The sequence below is a fragment of the Rhyacophila brunnea genome, unplaced genomic scaffold, assembly GCF_057557595.1.
Source record: "Rhyacophila brunnea isolate RB1 unplaced genomic scaffold, BYU_Rbru_1.0 scaffold_16, whole genome shotgun sequence".
In the NCBI taxonomy this organism is placed as follows: domain Eukaryota; kingdom Metazoa; phylum Arthropoda; class Insecta; order Trichoptera; family Rhyacophilidae; genus Rhyacophila; species Rhyacophila brunnea.
The window spans coordinates 38,128,021-38,143,932 of NW_028232816.1; the positions used below are offsets into that span (position 1 = coordinate 38,128,021).

Here is a 15,912-nt window from a genome sequence, read left to right on the forward strand (position 1 = left end):
AGGTGGTTGGGTGGGTTAGTTGCATTGATGTGGGGCTAATTAGGTGCCTCCATTTATATCTTTAATTTTCTTTATGGCCAGGATTAAATATTTTGTGTAGTGTTCTTGTGTTGTTCTATTGCTTAGTGCTTCGTGAGGCTTTTGGAGGTCAATTTCGTGATTATGTTGTCTACATCGAGTCCTGAGAGTCCATCGCTCCCTTTCTAGTATAGGGCAGTCGTTGATGACATGCCACACAGTTTGAGATGTGTTGCCGTCACATGGACAACAGTCGTCATCCCTCAATTTAAATCTTTTTAGATAAGCTCGCACCGATCCGTGGCCTGTTAGTATCTGTGTGAGTTCGTGTGATATTTTTAAGTTCCTGGCAAGAGTGATGGCACAGTTTATGTTTGGAATAAATTTCTGCGTTATTGATCCTGTGGCGGATGTTGTGTATCTGTGGTTCCATAGCTCTATGGTATCTTCGTTTAGTTTTTGTTTTGCGTAACTCAGAGGGAAGTGTGTATAGGTTAAAGGTCTTTTGTCTGTTGTGGCTTGTTTAGCGTATTTATCAGCTTCCTCGTTTTCGGCTATCCCTGTGTGACTTCTTATCCAGAAGAATCTGGGGTTTGTTCCTATCATTCGAAGCTGTGTTGACAGTGTTAAAATGTCTCTTACAAGTGGGTGTGTCGATGATGGGTTTTGGAGAGCTACCAGACTGGATTGGCTATCTGAGAATATGTTTACATAGTCGTGTCTGTGGAACTTTAATCTTTTGAGTGTCCACTCGAGAGATTCTCTGATAGCAAATATTTCTGCTTGGAAAACAGTGCAGTAGCTTTCGAGCTTAAATTTTCGGGGTGTTATTAATGTTCCATTTTCGTAGGCTACAAAAGCTGCCCCTACTTTGTTATCGATTAGACTGCCATCTGTGTAGATCTCCAATCCTGTGATGTGGTATTTTGTTTTAGTGTCTTCGTCAACTGTTCCTATGTGTTCTATATTTTCTAGATGTCTGTTACCAGGATGTGGAAGTTGTGTGTAGTGTATTTTGTTTTCGTATGTTCTGTCTGTAGGTAAGTGTCGGGGAAGTATGTGGCTTATTTTAACTTGTTATATTCCTGTAAGTTCTTGTATTTTTATATCTATTGGCGCTATTCCTGCCAGGGCTTGTGCTGACGTTAGCGATATTGTGCGATATCCCTTGCAAATTGATATTGCGAAAGGTCTTTGCGCGGAATTCAGTCTTTTTTGGATCGACTTTCTGTGAGTTGCTTTATTCCAGACCGATGCCGCGTAAGTTAAGGTTGGCTCCACAGCTCCATGATATATAATTTTTAAAACTTCAGGAGACGCCCCCCAAGTGGCTCTTGCTGTTTTTAAAAAGAATTTACCCATTTGAGCTGCTTTCTTACATATGTAGTCGACGTGTTTCGCCCAATTGATGTGCCTGTCTAGTATTATGCCAAGAATTTTAAAGGAATCGACCAACTCTTTCGGTTTTCCTTTCCACTGGATTTCTGGTGTTCGTATTTTCCTTTTGTTGATAAACATTATATTTGTCTTAATATCTGAGAAGGTTAGTTTTACGTCTTCACCCCATGAGTTTACTTTTTGAAGCACGCTATTGGTTTTTAATTCCAGTTCGTCGGTGTCTTTTGCTGCTATCAATATTAACACATCGTCAGCAAAGGCTTGTATGTATGTATTGTGGGGTAAGAGTATTGTTAATAGACTGTCTAAGGCGATATTCCATAGTGTTGGGCCACAAGTTGAGCCTTGGATGCAACCTTGGGTTTGGTCTTGTTTTATTTCTTCGTCTGCATACTTTAGTTTTACTTCCCTATCTTGTAGATAACTGCAAAACAGTTTGTACAAGTTAGGCGGTGTTGACTTGATTGCAAGGGCGTTTTTTATGTGTGGCCACCATGCGTTATCAAATGCACCTTGAATGTCTAGGGAAATTGCTATGAGTGATTCTTTCAATTCGAGATGCGTTGAGATTATGTGTACGGCTTTGTTTAGTGCGTGTTCTGTTGATGTTTGAGGGGTAAAGCCAAACTGTTTAGTGCTCAATTTGTTGTTTTTTGTAAGATGCCAGTGCACTCTCTGAATTGCTAGTTTTTCTAGCACTTTTCCGAAAACGGGAAGGAGGCCGATAGGCCTGTACGATTTTGTGTCCATAGCATCTTTCCCAGGCTTAGGAACGGCCTTAATGATCGCTATTTTCCAGGATTTCGGGAAGTGAACGAGTGTCAGACATTTATTGTATAGTAGTAGAATTTCTTCAGGGAAGTTTTTTGCGAAATTTTGGCAGATATCTAATGTGAGGTTGTCGTGTCCAGGTGCCTTTTTTGGAGTCATATTCTGTAAGGCGGATAGGATCTCAGTAAGTGTGAATTGGATATCATCCTCTCCGCCCGGAATATGGTTGTCTGATGTGTGTCTGATGTAGTGTTGAATCGGTGTATCTGTTGTTGGATCATCGTATGGAAAGAATTTTTCCATTAGGGCTTTTGCAGAGTCTTTTGCGGATGAGTGCTTTACTCCCTCTGTAGTAAGTGTCGATTGAATATTGCTGGCATTAGTTTTTTTTGTTATTTTGTATAGCGAAGACCATGCTGTCATTGGCGTCTGAGATTCATAAAATAATTTAGCGCTTTTAATTTTTGCTTCCTCAATGGCTGTTTTGTATGCTTCTCTTTTGTCGATATAGTCAGTGAGCTTTTGTGGTCGCATGATGTCACTTGAGTTCTGTAATTTCCGTTTTGATCTGAGAGTTATTCTTTTCATTTTTGTTAATTCAGCGTTCCACCAGATTGGATTTTTCCTAATATCATGTTGCGTTTTTTGTGGGAGTATTTTATGGCATGCGATAGAGATTGCCGAGGTGACCGTTTCCACTGCAGTGTCGAGTTCAGGAGTTGTATGTATGTTTTCAAGGAACTGTTTATCTATGTTAAGCTCGGCCATGTTTTCCCTTGTCAATTCATTTATTTTTCTCCAGTCGGTTTTTTCATTTGTTATAAAAATGCGTGTTGAGTCGGTCATGGGTGAGAGTACGCTAATTGTATTGTTCCAAGTAAAGGTGATTGGGTTGTGGTCTGAGATGGGGTTGTGTTGGTCTTCTACTGTCCAGTTAGCAATTTTGTGTGTTGTGTTTGGTGAAGAGATAGTGATATCAATATGAGATTTTAAATGTTTCCCGTTCCGCCAGGTGCTGTAAGTTGGAACTGATCCTTCATTACATACGTGCCACCCAATGCTGGCTAGGCAACTGATGATCTCATCGCCTCTTTTGTCATTTTTCGGGCTCCCCCACCAGCTGCTTTTTGCATTGAAATCTCCTCCTATTATATATTCGCCTTTATCTTTTCCTAATTTTTCAATTTTTTGGAGTGTTACCAATGTTGAGGATGGTGGTGGTATATAAATTGATCCAATCGTTAGCTGCAAGGTTCCAGATTTCAAGGTTGCAAATGCATTGCACTGGTCAGATATGTCGCTTCTCCAAAGAAGGCGGAGGTTAGGATTGGAGATGATTATTACGGCTTTGCAGGGGTTTTCCGATGTTCCGTCGGCCTGATATATTGTTAGATTATGGGGAGATGTTACTCTGCCCGTATTTCCGACGTAAGGCTCTTGAAGAAGTAATATATCATAGTATTTGGCCTGAGCTATTATGTGATCCATTGCTGAGCGGCATCGCTGAAGATTTTGTTGAAGAAAAATAATTTTTTTGACTGCCTTATTCCTAGAAGTTTGATTTTTCTTTTGGTCTGATGTCCATTGGTCGACTGTTGCTATCTGGCTATGACCGATATTGGCGTGTACTAATTTTATTTTAGCAGCCATAATCAATTGAGTTGAGAGACTTTTTTAAATATGCTTCTTGTGCAGGGCATAGTTTTTCCCCTGTTTTGTGACTAGCGGGCTTCCCATAGCGTGTACAAGTTGCACATATTGGTGTTTTATTAGACTGTGAACACTCGGTAGATATGTGACCCTGTGATGCACAGTGGGAACAGACTTGAGGCTCTTTACAAAATTTGCTCGGATGTCCATACATGCAACATTGTGTGCACAATGTTATACCAGTAAAGTCACGCACTCTGTGTGACGACCATTCAAAATAGCACCGACCTTGTTCTATTAATAGGTGCCTTACTGCTGGTTGGACATAAAATACTCAGTGACATGTAGGGCCTTCTCGAGGTCCTGCAAGATGACTGCGGATGGTTGTTTTTGTGAACACTTCGGCAGGTAATTGTATTTCGCGGATTGATTGATGAATGCCTTGTAGGAAGTCTACGTCCTCAACTTCCCGGGGTACATCATAAATGATTATACGTGGCAGTCTTTTGGGTGGGATTTTTGCTTCCAGTTTGTTTGATGTGAAGCCTGGTGCGGCTGCTAGGCGTTCTGAGTCGGACTCTGTGGCAGTATTTATTACGACCCCACGATTCTTTACCAATCGTACACCGGTAATTTTCACTCCTAACTCTTTGGGATTTATCGCTTCTTGTATGATGGCCTTTGTTGATGCGGAATCTTTTATTTCGTCATTTGTCGGGAAAACCAGTACTGCAGGCTTGGTCGGACGTACTGCAGCGCCTAGACGGGATATAGGTGGTGGAATTGTTTGTTTTACAGCACCTGCATATGATGAAGTGGAACTTTTAAAGGCTTTCATTTTTATGAGTTCCATTGCTTGTCGAACAGTTCCTTCATTTGTGGAAATTTGTTGTGCTAGAATTCTAGCAGATGCTGAATTTTCTGCTGATTCGGCAACTGTTGCGGCGAACAAATGCATCAGTGTATCCATCTTGTCTAGGATTATTGTTTTTTGTTCCTTTAGGTTTTTAGTCGACAGAGCAGCCAGTGCTTCCTTGATGGAAATAAACAGCCCATTTGCTTGATTCAGCAGTTCAGTGGAATTTATTTTTGAGCATATCTTGGTACTGTTTGGTTCTGAATAGGTTGGTGTTCTCTTAAGAAGCGTACTGGGGGTGAATGGTGAGTCTTCCCTCGATGAAGAAGAGTCATCCCGGGTGTCGCTATTTATGAGTCGGCGTCGTGGAGAACGCCGCTTCTTCAGTTCGGTGTCACTCATTTTTTTTTTATGCGTATTCGAGTGTGAGACCTTTCTCAGTGAAGTTGATAACCCCTGTTGTTCGACTGCTACTTCTCATTAAGTATTAAATTATTGACATTTAATGAACCAACATTCACAAAAGCACCAACACTTAATTGCAGATTAACACTGATTGCTTAATTACACTATCACGTAAGTAGTTTTGCTTGATGTTTGCACTGCGATATAAATTTTAGCTTTAAATTTATTCAATTGTCATTAGTTGTTAACAGTTATATTGGCACTATTAAAATTGGTAATGATAATGGTTCACTAACGAGGCGCGGTACAACACAATGTACGTCCTACTCGCTCAGCGTTTCGAACTATTCTCTTAGGTATTGAGAATTGAGATGCAAGATGCGACTTTTGAAAAATAATTACGTCACAGCAGGTACCTTAATTTATAGATAGATCACACTAGCTGTCGCTGAGGTCCTTTTTGTTGGTTTAATTTCTTACATTTAGGCTCTCTATAGATAAAGTAGTTTTTTTTTCAATACCTTTGACCTTATGGCTTGTTTACCCAATTATTATCAGTTTGAATTTGAATTCAAATTTTATTTAAAGGTATTAATTGAGTTAAAAAATAATAATAACTTCAGTTCTTATTAAAAATATTTATTTTATATTAGTAAGTTCGCATACAGGTCATGAATATTGCTTAATATTATAATTTTTTATTCATAATATTTGAACACCTTGTTTCTCCGAAAATAAATATGTTAATAATTGAGTCAGCAGTGACTTTTACAAAATAATAATATAAATTCTGCATCAGACTACAAAAATAAACAACTTGTCTACGCTTAAGTATAAAACTCACAGAATGAGACAGGCGATCTCTCTCCCTCACCCTGGGACTATTCAAGAATAATACCCACTTATATGGAAACTGTATCAATTTAAAATATTAATTTACTTTCGTACGGGTTATTTAGTGTTGTTTCCGTGAATCTGTGACTTTCCATGCCCTAAAGAAAGCATTACCATTATAAATAACACAGGGGTTAATTATATTATTTATAACGGTTATAGCTTTATAGTTATCTACTTAAAAAATAACCTTTATTAATTTATAATTTAATATAATTATTGTATTATCATTTTGACAAATAATATGCTTTCGAAGCATGTCACCGCGTGTAACATACGAAAGGGTGTAGAAATTACAATTTGTTACAATTGCAGAGAGAATGGACCGCGTATCTCTACAACATAAAGTATGAAGGTTCTCTCCTTCGAGTGGAATTCTGGGGTCCTGATAACGTGTATTAAGTGGACACGAGTCAGTCGAATAGAGACAATATAATTACTGAATGAAGCATATAACTAATATAATGACTATGAAACACATTGCAATGTATAAAAGTAAAAATGGCACATTTTGGTTGATCAGTAGACTTCCATGCTCACACTGCCGGTGACGTCCACCAGCTCCTTTGAACTGAATGTAGCCACCATCTTCAACGAGCCTGCCGCCTGGAACAAATGAAAATTAATTTCAATACTGCGAAATAAAAGTGACCAGACTCACTTGTTGATTAAAATGTGACAACAGAGAATAGATGCAGACTTTTTTATGTGCTGATTAGACATACTGCAAGAGCAACCAAAATGATCACTTGTGTGATTTCACCTTTTAATAGTCAAAACATCAATCCAAACTCGTATGAAAAAACAACAGCCTGTCTCGGGATTTGAACCTGTGACCCAGAGCTTTAGGCCCGTTTCAGATGGGATACCTGTGTCGCAATCATATATAATAAGGAGGCCCTTGTATTCGAATAATGGGGCCATTGTATTATGTTTATGAACGCCCCAGAGATAATGAGTCAACGCGTGTCCGGTACACATTTCCGTCGGCCGCTACATTCTCAAGCCGCCGAAACATTTGTTTTTATTACCGCAGCCAGTTTTATGTTCTAATTTATAACGTGAAATTATGCGTTGACTCATTAGCTCTGGGGCGTTCATAAACATAACACAAAGGCCCGTTTATTCGAATACAAAGACCTCCTATATTATATTGAGCGCGACACTGGTGTCCCGTCTGAAACGGGCCTTAGAGAGCATATTGTGAATGCCAAAACAAATGTTGCAGCAGAAATCACCTCATTGCTATATTAACAGATGTTCATTTGTCAAACAGGGTGAAGAATCTCATAGAATCAGGGAACACAAAATTAATGAGAACTGGCTTACCCTACTGGGTGTGGTATAACAGGCTAAATATCTCAAGTGTGGAAAAATATGAGACAAACTTAAACATGTGTTATTTTCAATAGGTAGATATGCATTTTAGATTGTCACGTTAATGTACGTGCTTTCAATCTTTGCGAACAGTCGACACGTTTTTTTACCTAGGTTTTATGTGCCATAAACCACCCTACTTCAGAACTTTGGTCCATTTCGATGGTTTTTACATTTATATTTATTAATCTGTTGTGTATCTTTCTACCAAAGCAACAGCTGTTGCTGTATAGGTACATATAGTTAATGAAATAATGAAACACTTACCGATGGTGTGATAGGCAAATCAGCCCAAAGAAGGGCATGCGGGGAGACATCATCATGAGCAATTATGACATTCCTCTTCAGAAAGCCGGGACCCTCTACGTGGAATTTGCAGTCGGTTAGAACGCGGTCCAGCGGATTCTTGAAAGAGAGGCTCGCCTTGCATGGCCTGCCGACGGTAGGCTCCGGCTCAAACTGGACAACAGTAATCACTTAGTTGATGAAATAGCTCAGACATTGTATAATGATTTCATCGTAACATCCACAGAGACGTGGCCGAAACATTAGAACTCAGACTATACTCACAGAGACCATATTTCTTTTGTCTGACCGGAGTCTCCCAAGGTGTTGTGATTGTTTGACTTAATACTAGACACATTGGTAATTGACATGACTGAGAATGCTATTTCAAATAGTATGGCATGTAGAAATCAGATAATCCAATATTGTTCAGTTTCACTCAGTTTTAATATGACAATAGGTACTTATTACCTGGTGATTATTTTAAACCATAGTTTCCAAAGCTGTTTCTCGGGTCAGCAAACTTAGCCCACAGTTTTAGCTGTACTTTTGGTGGCTTTTTAGGATATTTTAAATTGACAATGCTATAGTATTATAGACCTTATAAGTTGAGCAAGTGGTTAATGTACATTTCTCATAAAAACAAAATCTGATAATACAAACCTCCACTCCATGGAGGCCCATAATATGATCTTCTTACGATCGGACATCGTCAAAAAAATAACAATCACACAAAGAGACATTGTTCTGTGTGGGTTTTTACGTTGTATTTTGCACCTTGCCGCCATATGAGAACTATTTTGTGTCATTAAGTTTAGATATCTTGAGAGAACATATTAAAATAATTAATTCATCGTTTTGAGAATCTATTAAGGTCACCTTGATTTCGATGGACGGTTTCAAAACCTGGAAGTCGTCTTCTCCCGCCCACGTCTGGTTTGTCTCCTGGACAGTGCAGATGGCGTATATCTTCATATTGCAGTACTCCACCAGTTTGGGGATGTAGTCTTCGGGGGTCACGTTCAAGTTCACCCGCTCATCTGGAACATGAATTTCGTTCAATACATATTCACCAAGAAATTACTTATAATGGTATTTTTTTGTTATTTTATATTTTAAATATAATATAAAATATAAACAAGTATTCGGATGTCAGCGATCTGGACGATCGGTTATTCCCTAATGTCATGAATTCTCCCAATGTTTGATGGTCCCTGTCTTAAAGAGATGAACTAATTTGAGTATTTAGAGCGCTCTCGCGGTACTGTGCGTAAGGCGCTGGCCTTTCATCCGGGACCTACAGGTTCGACCCGGTGAGGACACAACATATTTATGTGATTTTCTCAAAACCTGGGTGTTTGTGATTGTTTCACTTCTATTACTAAATACCAGTAGCGAAGGGTGGAGGTAGGCTGTTAAGATCCTCCATAAAGGGTACACATTAAACTTAGTCATACGTATTTGTTTTTATTGAACTCAGACTACAATTTACAAATGGTATTGGTTAGTTTTTAAAAATCATTTAAGCCCTGCCTAAACCAAACCATAATAGTTTTAGTATATTTTGGACGATACGACAAAATTGTGCACACTTTTTCATTCATACCTATTTGTTTTCGTTGGATTAAGAATACATATTACACATTGTTGGGTCATTTTTTTAAATTCATTAAACCCTGCCTAAACATATTATATAATATAGATATATATAATAGATAAACATATTATTCTATCTATAAAATATCCAAAGTTATGTGTGATTTAATTGCATATTTTAGATTCTTTATAGATACACGAGTATACTATTATCTATTATGGCCTGATTTTCGCAGGGTTTAATTGACTTTTAAAAACACCCTCAGTAAATAAATTTTAGTCTTATTTCAATGAAAACAAATACGTATGACTGACAAAATTTAGTATGCAATATTTATGTCGGATTTTAACAGCCTGCCTCCACCCTTCGCCACTGCTAAATACACTACTGTTAAACAAAACTACTGTTATTGGGCCCTAGACCTGTGTAGTGTTCAGAATATACAATATTATGTACATATATATTTTTTTAAATTCTGTCTTATTGGTAATAGGCATGGCCAGTCCGTGACTTAACAAACGATAATATAGAGATAATATAAATTCCCTCTTTTTTCTTTAGAAAATTGAAGATGAAGTTTAGAGAAAGGAAAAGTCTCTGGATGCTCTCACGCTGAAGACTTCCTATTGTTGCAAAAATCACCATACTTATGCAATTTGTACTCTTAAATCAATGAAAAGAAATACGTTTCACTGACAAAGTTTAATGTGCACTATTAATGTTGGATCTTAACAGTCTTAATGCCCACGATGGCTGCGCGGCTTAAGCCTTGGCCTATTGCGTCGTGGGTCCCAGGTTCGAATCCTGGGTCTGGCAAGTACACATATTATTTTTTCAATTTGTGTATGAGTCAGATTTGTGTATGAGTCAGAGTATGGACCTAAAAGGTTGAGCAAGTGGCTGACATCCATTTTCTCGTAAAAAAAACAAAATCTGTCAATACAAAACCTCCACTCTGTGGAGGCCCATATGATCCTATTAGGATCGGATATGGTCAGAATCTTGACAGTCTACCTCCCTCCTTGACCACTGCCGCCCAGAGATATACAATCCACTTTAATTGTCCTACATAGTTCATTATCATATTTTTCAATTACATAGAACACTGGTTTAAATTAGCCCAGATAATCAACATTCTATTGTCCTGAGTTTCTACATTTTATTTTTAAGATATTTATATGTCAACATTTCTTGATGTCGCAGTATCTATTGTCATTTTGATGTCCACCATTATACTGGTACAAGCAAATATGGTAGTAAATCAATAATAAATGTGACGATGACTATGATTGATTCTAATAAAATCAATACAGGCTAGTTTGTAGTTATTAAAATATAACTCACTTCCGTTTGCCTTAATACTGAATTTTCCTTCTGCTTTCTTCACAAGGTCGGATTTGATTCCCGTGTAATAAACACTTCCCGCTTTCAAAACGGCTTTCACATTTCTTGGCTGAAACATAATTCAAATTATAAAATATTTATGAGGTTCCGTTACGTTGTGCGAAATATAAAAAGGATTCCGCGACAAAAATTATTTTGGAATTTCTGTAGGTAGAATATAGTAATAATTATTAAAAAGATGTTTTACCTCGTTAGATTTGTTGGTTATGTTGACTGTGACATTGAATGGTTCGCCGATGTTAATCTTCTCTAGCTCGATGAGATCAAAAGTGACGTCTTCTTTGTCCTCATCGGGTACCGCATAGAACCTAAGCACAACGACACCTTAACTGTCATTTCTCAATGGAAAGCCATATATAGATACTAAATTAAAATGAAATTATGATGGAATGGTCAAGGTTTTTGATATTGATTATCTATCATACATAAACCAATTGCATCCGCTACAATGCTTGTAGATAGATGATAGGTAAAACTAGAGAAAGCTGATCCAGAATATCACAGTACCAATTCTGGAGTGATCACAATCCTCAGTCATGATGGTTACAACGAGGAATAAAGAAGAATGTAGCCTTCATGTGGTCAGATCGTCAAGTATTGAATATACAATCTACTTATTTAAACTATAGCAACTAAAAATAGTTAATGTATGCAAATATTGCCACTCATTGACAGCAAATGAGGAGATGAGGTCAGCACTGTGACTGGGTGCAAATTTATTATTAAAAAATAACTACATAATGTTCCGAATAGAATTGATAAAGCAATAACATAAATACCTCTTGGCTCTTTCTGATCCTCTGATGCCGTTGTAGAGAGAGAGCCTCTCAGCTTCTGTGCCCTCCTGTGCCTTGTACTGGGAGGTAATATCCTCTCGGTCCGTATCTCCGTTGGGATCGAACACGAACGGTTGCTTTGTCAGGATCAGACGACCGATGCTGCAATTTCAATTTCAATTCATTTATTCACACGTATGGCAGCAGGATGTCATTTCGTCAAGGAACAAGAAACAATGGTAACTGAAATACCTAACGAGTATGGAGTACAGGAGGACCTCGACTTTCGCACATAATTGGTTCCTGAAAATGTGTGCGAATGTTGAATGTTCGAAAGTAGAGGGAAGTAAAAAAAAAAAAAAAATTGTGTGTATTTTGAAATATTTATTTATCTTAAGAGACACGTTTAAGTGGGGTTTGCGGGTGTTTCCCTTAAAAATTTATCAATAGTTAACTGTTTGCCACTCTTAAATCACCAGCTAAGTTTCCTCCAAGAAGCAATGTCAATCGTTTTTTAGAAGGTTTATATCCAGGGGCAACTGATTCTTCCTTAGATAAGAATGTACGACTAGGCATTTTTTTCCAAAATAAACCTGTCTTATCTACATTAAATATTTGGCTAGAGGAATATTCTCCATCTTCAATAATTTTGGATAATGAGAAAATAAATTCTTTTGCAGCATGTTTATCCACATCAGCCGATTCTCCAGTGAATTAAATATTATGAAAAGAATACCTCATTTTAAAATTGTTAAACCAACCGTTACTTGCTTGAAAAATCGTGTTAGAATCTTCTTTTAATCCAGCCTTCCAATCTTTGTGCAAACTAAGAGCCTTCGCTTGAATAATTGAAATACTCAGAGGGACATCTTTTTGATGTTGGTCATCGACCATGATGATAAAGATTTTTCTATTTCATCCATAATTATGCCGTGTCTTTTGGAAGCAATCTTTAAGGATATATGTCCACAATTTTGAACGTATTCCATAATTTTATTTTTATTTTTCAAAATTGAACATATCGTAGACCTGTTTGGATCATACGAACGTCCGATTGAAGCAAAAGATTCACCGCTATCAGAATGTCTAATAATTTCCATCTTTGTCTCGATCGTGTAAAGTTTATGAGTCCTTGATTTCTTTTTGTTCGTATCAACACTGCAGTTTTTTCGTTTCTCACTCATGTTTATAAATTTTTAGGGTGAAATATTTCAATTAGCAAAACGCACTACACAACACGCCTGCACACGCTCCTGCACAAGACTAAACCTATCCTAGATAGCTCACAAGCAAAGTGACAGGTGCGAGCAGGATGCAAGTGATGCAAGAAATGCACTTCATTATGAGCGAGCGAGAGAGGGATATCTTTAACCCACAGCGCGAAGTTTAAAAAAAACGATTTTTTTTAAATGTGTGAAATAGCGAATTGTGCGATAGTCGATCGTTCGAAAGTCGAGGTCCGCCTGTAGTAGGTAACCAATCTCGAATAAGGAAGAACCCGGAATAAACTTAAACACGTGTCAAGCAGCGGCGGCTCCTCTAATACCATGCAAGTGCTACGCACCGCCTGCATCTTTGAAGACATTGCTCAACTTTTCATTGTTATTCATACGTGTATCACTCACTTCGCGAACTATGAACAATACTCCGTTCGTGCGCAAAGCGATTACGATCCAAACAGATTTTCAGTTTGCACATGATTACAATGAGGTCATTATATACTACTTAAGCCGTGGTCGAATGTTCCTGTAATGACGTTTTGTGTAGAATTTTTAACACACTTTTAGATCGGCGCACGAAATTAGGACTCTAGAAACAAAAACGCCAGTTTCTGTTTTATAACAATGTTGGCGAGTTAATTTTTAACAATTTAAGATTTAATGAATCGATTTTTCGATCGATTTAATGAATTAATTGAATCGGTTTACGAAAATACAAACTACCGCATTTATTTCTAAACCACTCAAATACATTCAATAAACAAAAAAACACATCAGCGGTTATTTATTTGGCTGAAGCATTGTTTGCTCAGAGCGTAAAGTCGTAAACCGTGACATTTATTTTTCTTTATTGATATTAAATCATTTGAACTGTTTAAAAACTCTTTTTAAGAAATATAATAAATAAACAAAGACATATTTAATTTACCTTCTGAGAAGTTCAACATTTCAGTCATTTTACACTAAGATATTATCTTAGCTTATTGACACGGCAGCCTTCGGTGATTAAGGTAATCATGGAGAGACGCTTTACGACCTTTACGTGGCTAGGGCAAGTGTTCCTGATGCCGCCAAAGAGTGTGACACTGCGTACCCTTATGGCACAGCCTCAAGGGTTCCGTTGCCATGGCCGGCCCTCCCTCACCCTGCAGCGGTGCTACAAAAGCGACCTACGTGCTGCAGGTCTGACATGGCGGGAGGAGGCGCAAGAGTTGGCGTTGAACCGAGGGAAGTGGCGTGAACTTGTTCTTGCCCTATGCTCCAATACTGGGTATAGAAGGTAAACCATTGCGCACTACCAGAAAATGCTATTCTGAAGACCACCGGCCACCACTGGTGTCAAGAATACGTCATACGTCGAATACTAACAACTGCTCTCGGTTTATACATTGGCGCTCATTTAATATTGGTGTATTACATACGCTTTTGCCCGTGCATAATGCGTGTTTCATTTTCGCAGGACACTCACACATTCAAAACCATGCATCAAATTGTAGCATATTGAATATAGCCTATCAGAATTCTATTTATTAATCAGTTCTGTGGATTTAGTATATCATTCCCCGGATATTTTATAAGAAAGATACGTAGCTTAAGAATCTCTGTGATTGACATTAGTAGCAAGTGAAGTAAACACTGATGACAGCCAATCTCCGATAAGAAACGAATATAATATAAAATTATAAATATCTGACTGGTATTTGTTGGTGTCGACCCTGGCGTATCCGAGGGCCTGTGTGGGATCTTCCTTCCAGCGCATGAGATCTGCATTGACGGATGCCAGCAGGAAGGGCACGTCATACTGATAGCCCACAGCTCCCTGCTTCACGGCCTCGAGAGGTGCGGGTCCGCACTGGAAGAAGCCGCCCGATGTCTCTTGGGGCGTGGCATCCACCGCCTGCCAACCGCCATAACCTGAACAGTTTTTAGGGTTAGTATTGATCTGGCATGTGCTGTACCATCTCGAAGCTCTAAAATTACCATTGTCAATCTGTTCGAGGGATCCAGCATTTAATTTGTTGTAGTTATTCATAATATTTGAGTGGTCTTAAAAGTTTTTTGTTAATTCTACGATAATTGAGTTATTTATGTTGATAGCTGTTTCAGACTATGAATAATTTTTGTATATAAAAACGCTTATAGCTCCCTGGACATGACAGACAGAGAGCATGCGTTATATTCATCTTTATTCCCTTTTTCACACACCGGCAGTGGCGAAGGGTGACTTTTGGAAAGAGGTAGGCTGTGGAGATATGATAAAAAGAGCACACTTGTCAGGTATACTTACGAGAATAGTACGATATTTACTACTAATGAATAGGCACACACTAATAAATGATAACGACACACTAATTCAATGAAACTTCAAAAACTCATTGACGACATAAAAATGAGTGATGTGTTTAAATTACGTATTTTTCAAAACATGTATACCCATCAAAAATCATTAGACAAAATTTATTTTTATTTTTAAAAACAATCTATACTTACTTATTTATTAATATTCGATTAAACGCCGTTGAAATTATATTTTTAATTATCTAATTATTAATGATTTTGGACAAAGTGCGCAGTCGTGACAACAATATTATGCGCGAATGTTTTAGGCTTTGCGAAAGGAGCTTGCCTCATTTCGTACAAATCAGCAGACTTGCTGAGGTTACGAGACGTAAAGTCCATACAAAAAAAATTCAGAATTATTCCAAACATAATCGGAAATTTATTTACGTCGAGAAGTCGCGGCATTTATTATTTAATTTACGGCGCGGCGCGCTGTGGTTTTTTTAATACCTTTGCAGTTGTTTTGTAACCTGTGTAATACTGTAATACATTCCTACATATGCGATCTCGTTGGCAAAATAAATTATTTTTATATAACATAAAATAATGAAGTGATTAAGTATATAAATATGTCAATATGCAATTAAAAAATATTTTTCTTAAGAAGGTAGGCTTTAAATAATCGCCTAGTATGGAGTCTTCGCCACTGCACACCGGTGATGTAATGCATTTACTACCTCCGCCCACTAGAATTTCCTTACGCTCCCAACACATTTCCCCCATAAGAAGTGTATAAGCCACAGGGTGGGGGACGCCTGTGCTTGTAGAGGGTGAAAAATGCTATGTTTTATGGTTATGTTGGCAGCTTTAATACATTTTTAAAGACTCATATATTAACCCCACATAACACCCACGATGTCCGCGCGGCTTAAGCACCGGCCTATAGCGCCGTAGATCCCAGGCTCGAATCCTGGGTCTAGC

General features: G+C 38.0%; 1 protein-coding gene across 2 annotated transcripts in view; it reads right to left on the reverse strand.

Annotated features, from left to right (window-relative positions):
• Positions 1-5,721: 5,721 nt before the first annotated feature.
• The window catches only part of LOC147074685 (hemocyte protein-glutamine gamma-glutamyltransferase-like), a 43,569-nt gene continuing 33,378 nt past the window's right edge, over positions 5,722-15,912 (reverse strand). For both annotated transcript variants that reach the window (XM_085943680.1, XM_085943681.1), the window contains exons 8-14: positions 14,346-14,565; positions 11,435-11,593; positions 10,843-10,963; positions 10,596-10,704; positions 8,534-8,694; positions 7,637-7,828; positions 5,722-6,598 (exon numbers count right to left, since the gene is read on the reverse strand). In XM_085943680.1, coding sequence (XP_085799806.1) covers positions 6,512-6,598; positions 7,637-7,828; positions 8,534-8,694; positions 10,596-10,704; positions 10,843-10,963; positions 11,435-11,593; positions 14,346-14,565 — 1,049 coding nt within the window. In that variant the 3' untranslated portion in view covers positions 5,722-6,511. The remainder of the gene's footprint in view (positions 6,599-7,636; positions 7,829-8,533; positions 8,695-10,595; positions 10,705-10,842; positions 10,964-11,434; positions 11,594-14,345; positions 14,566-15,912) is intronic.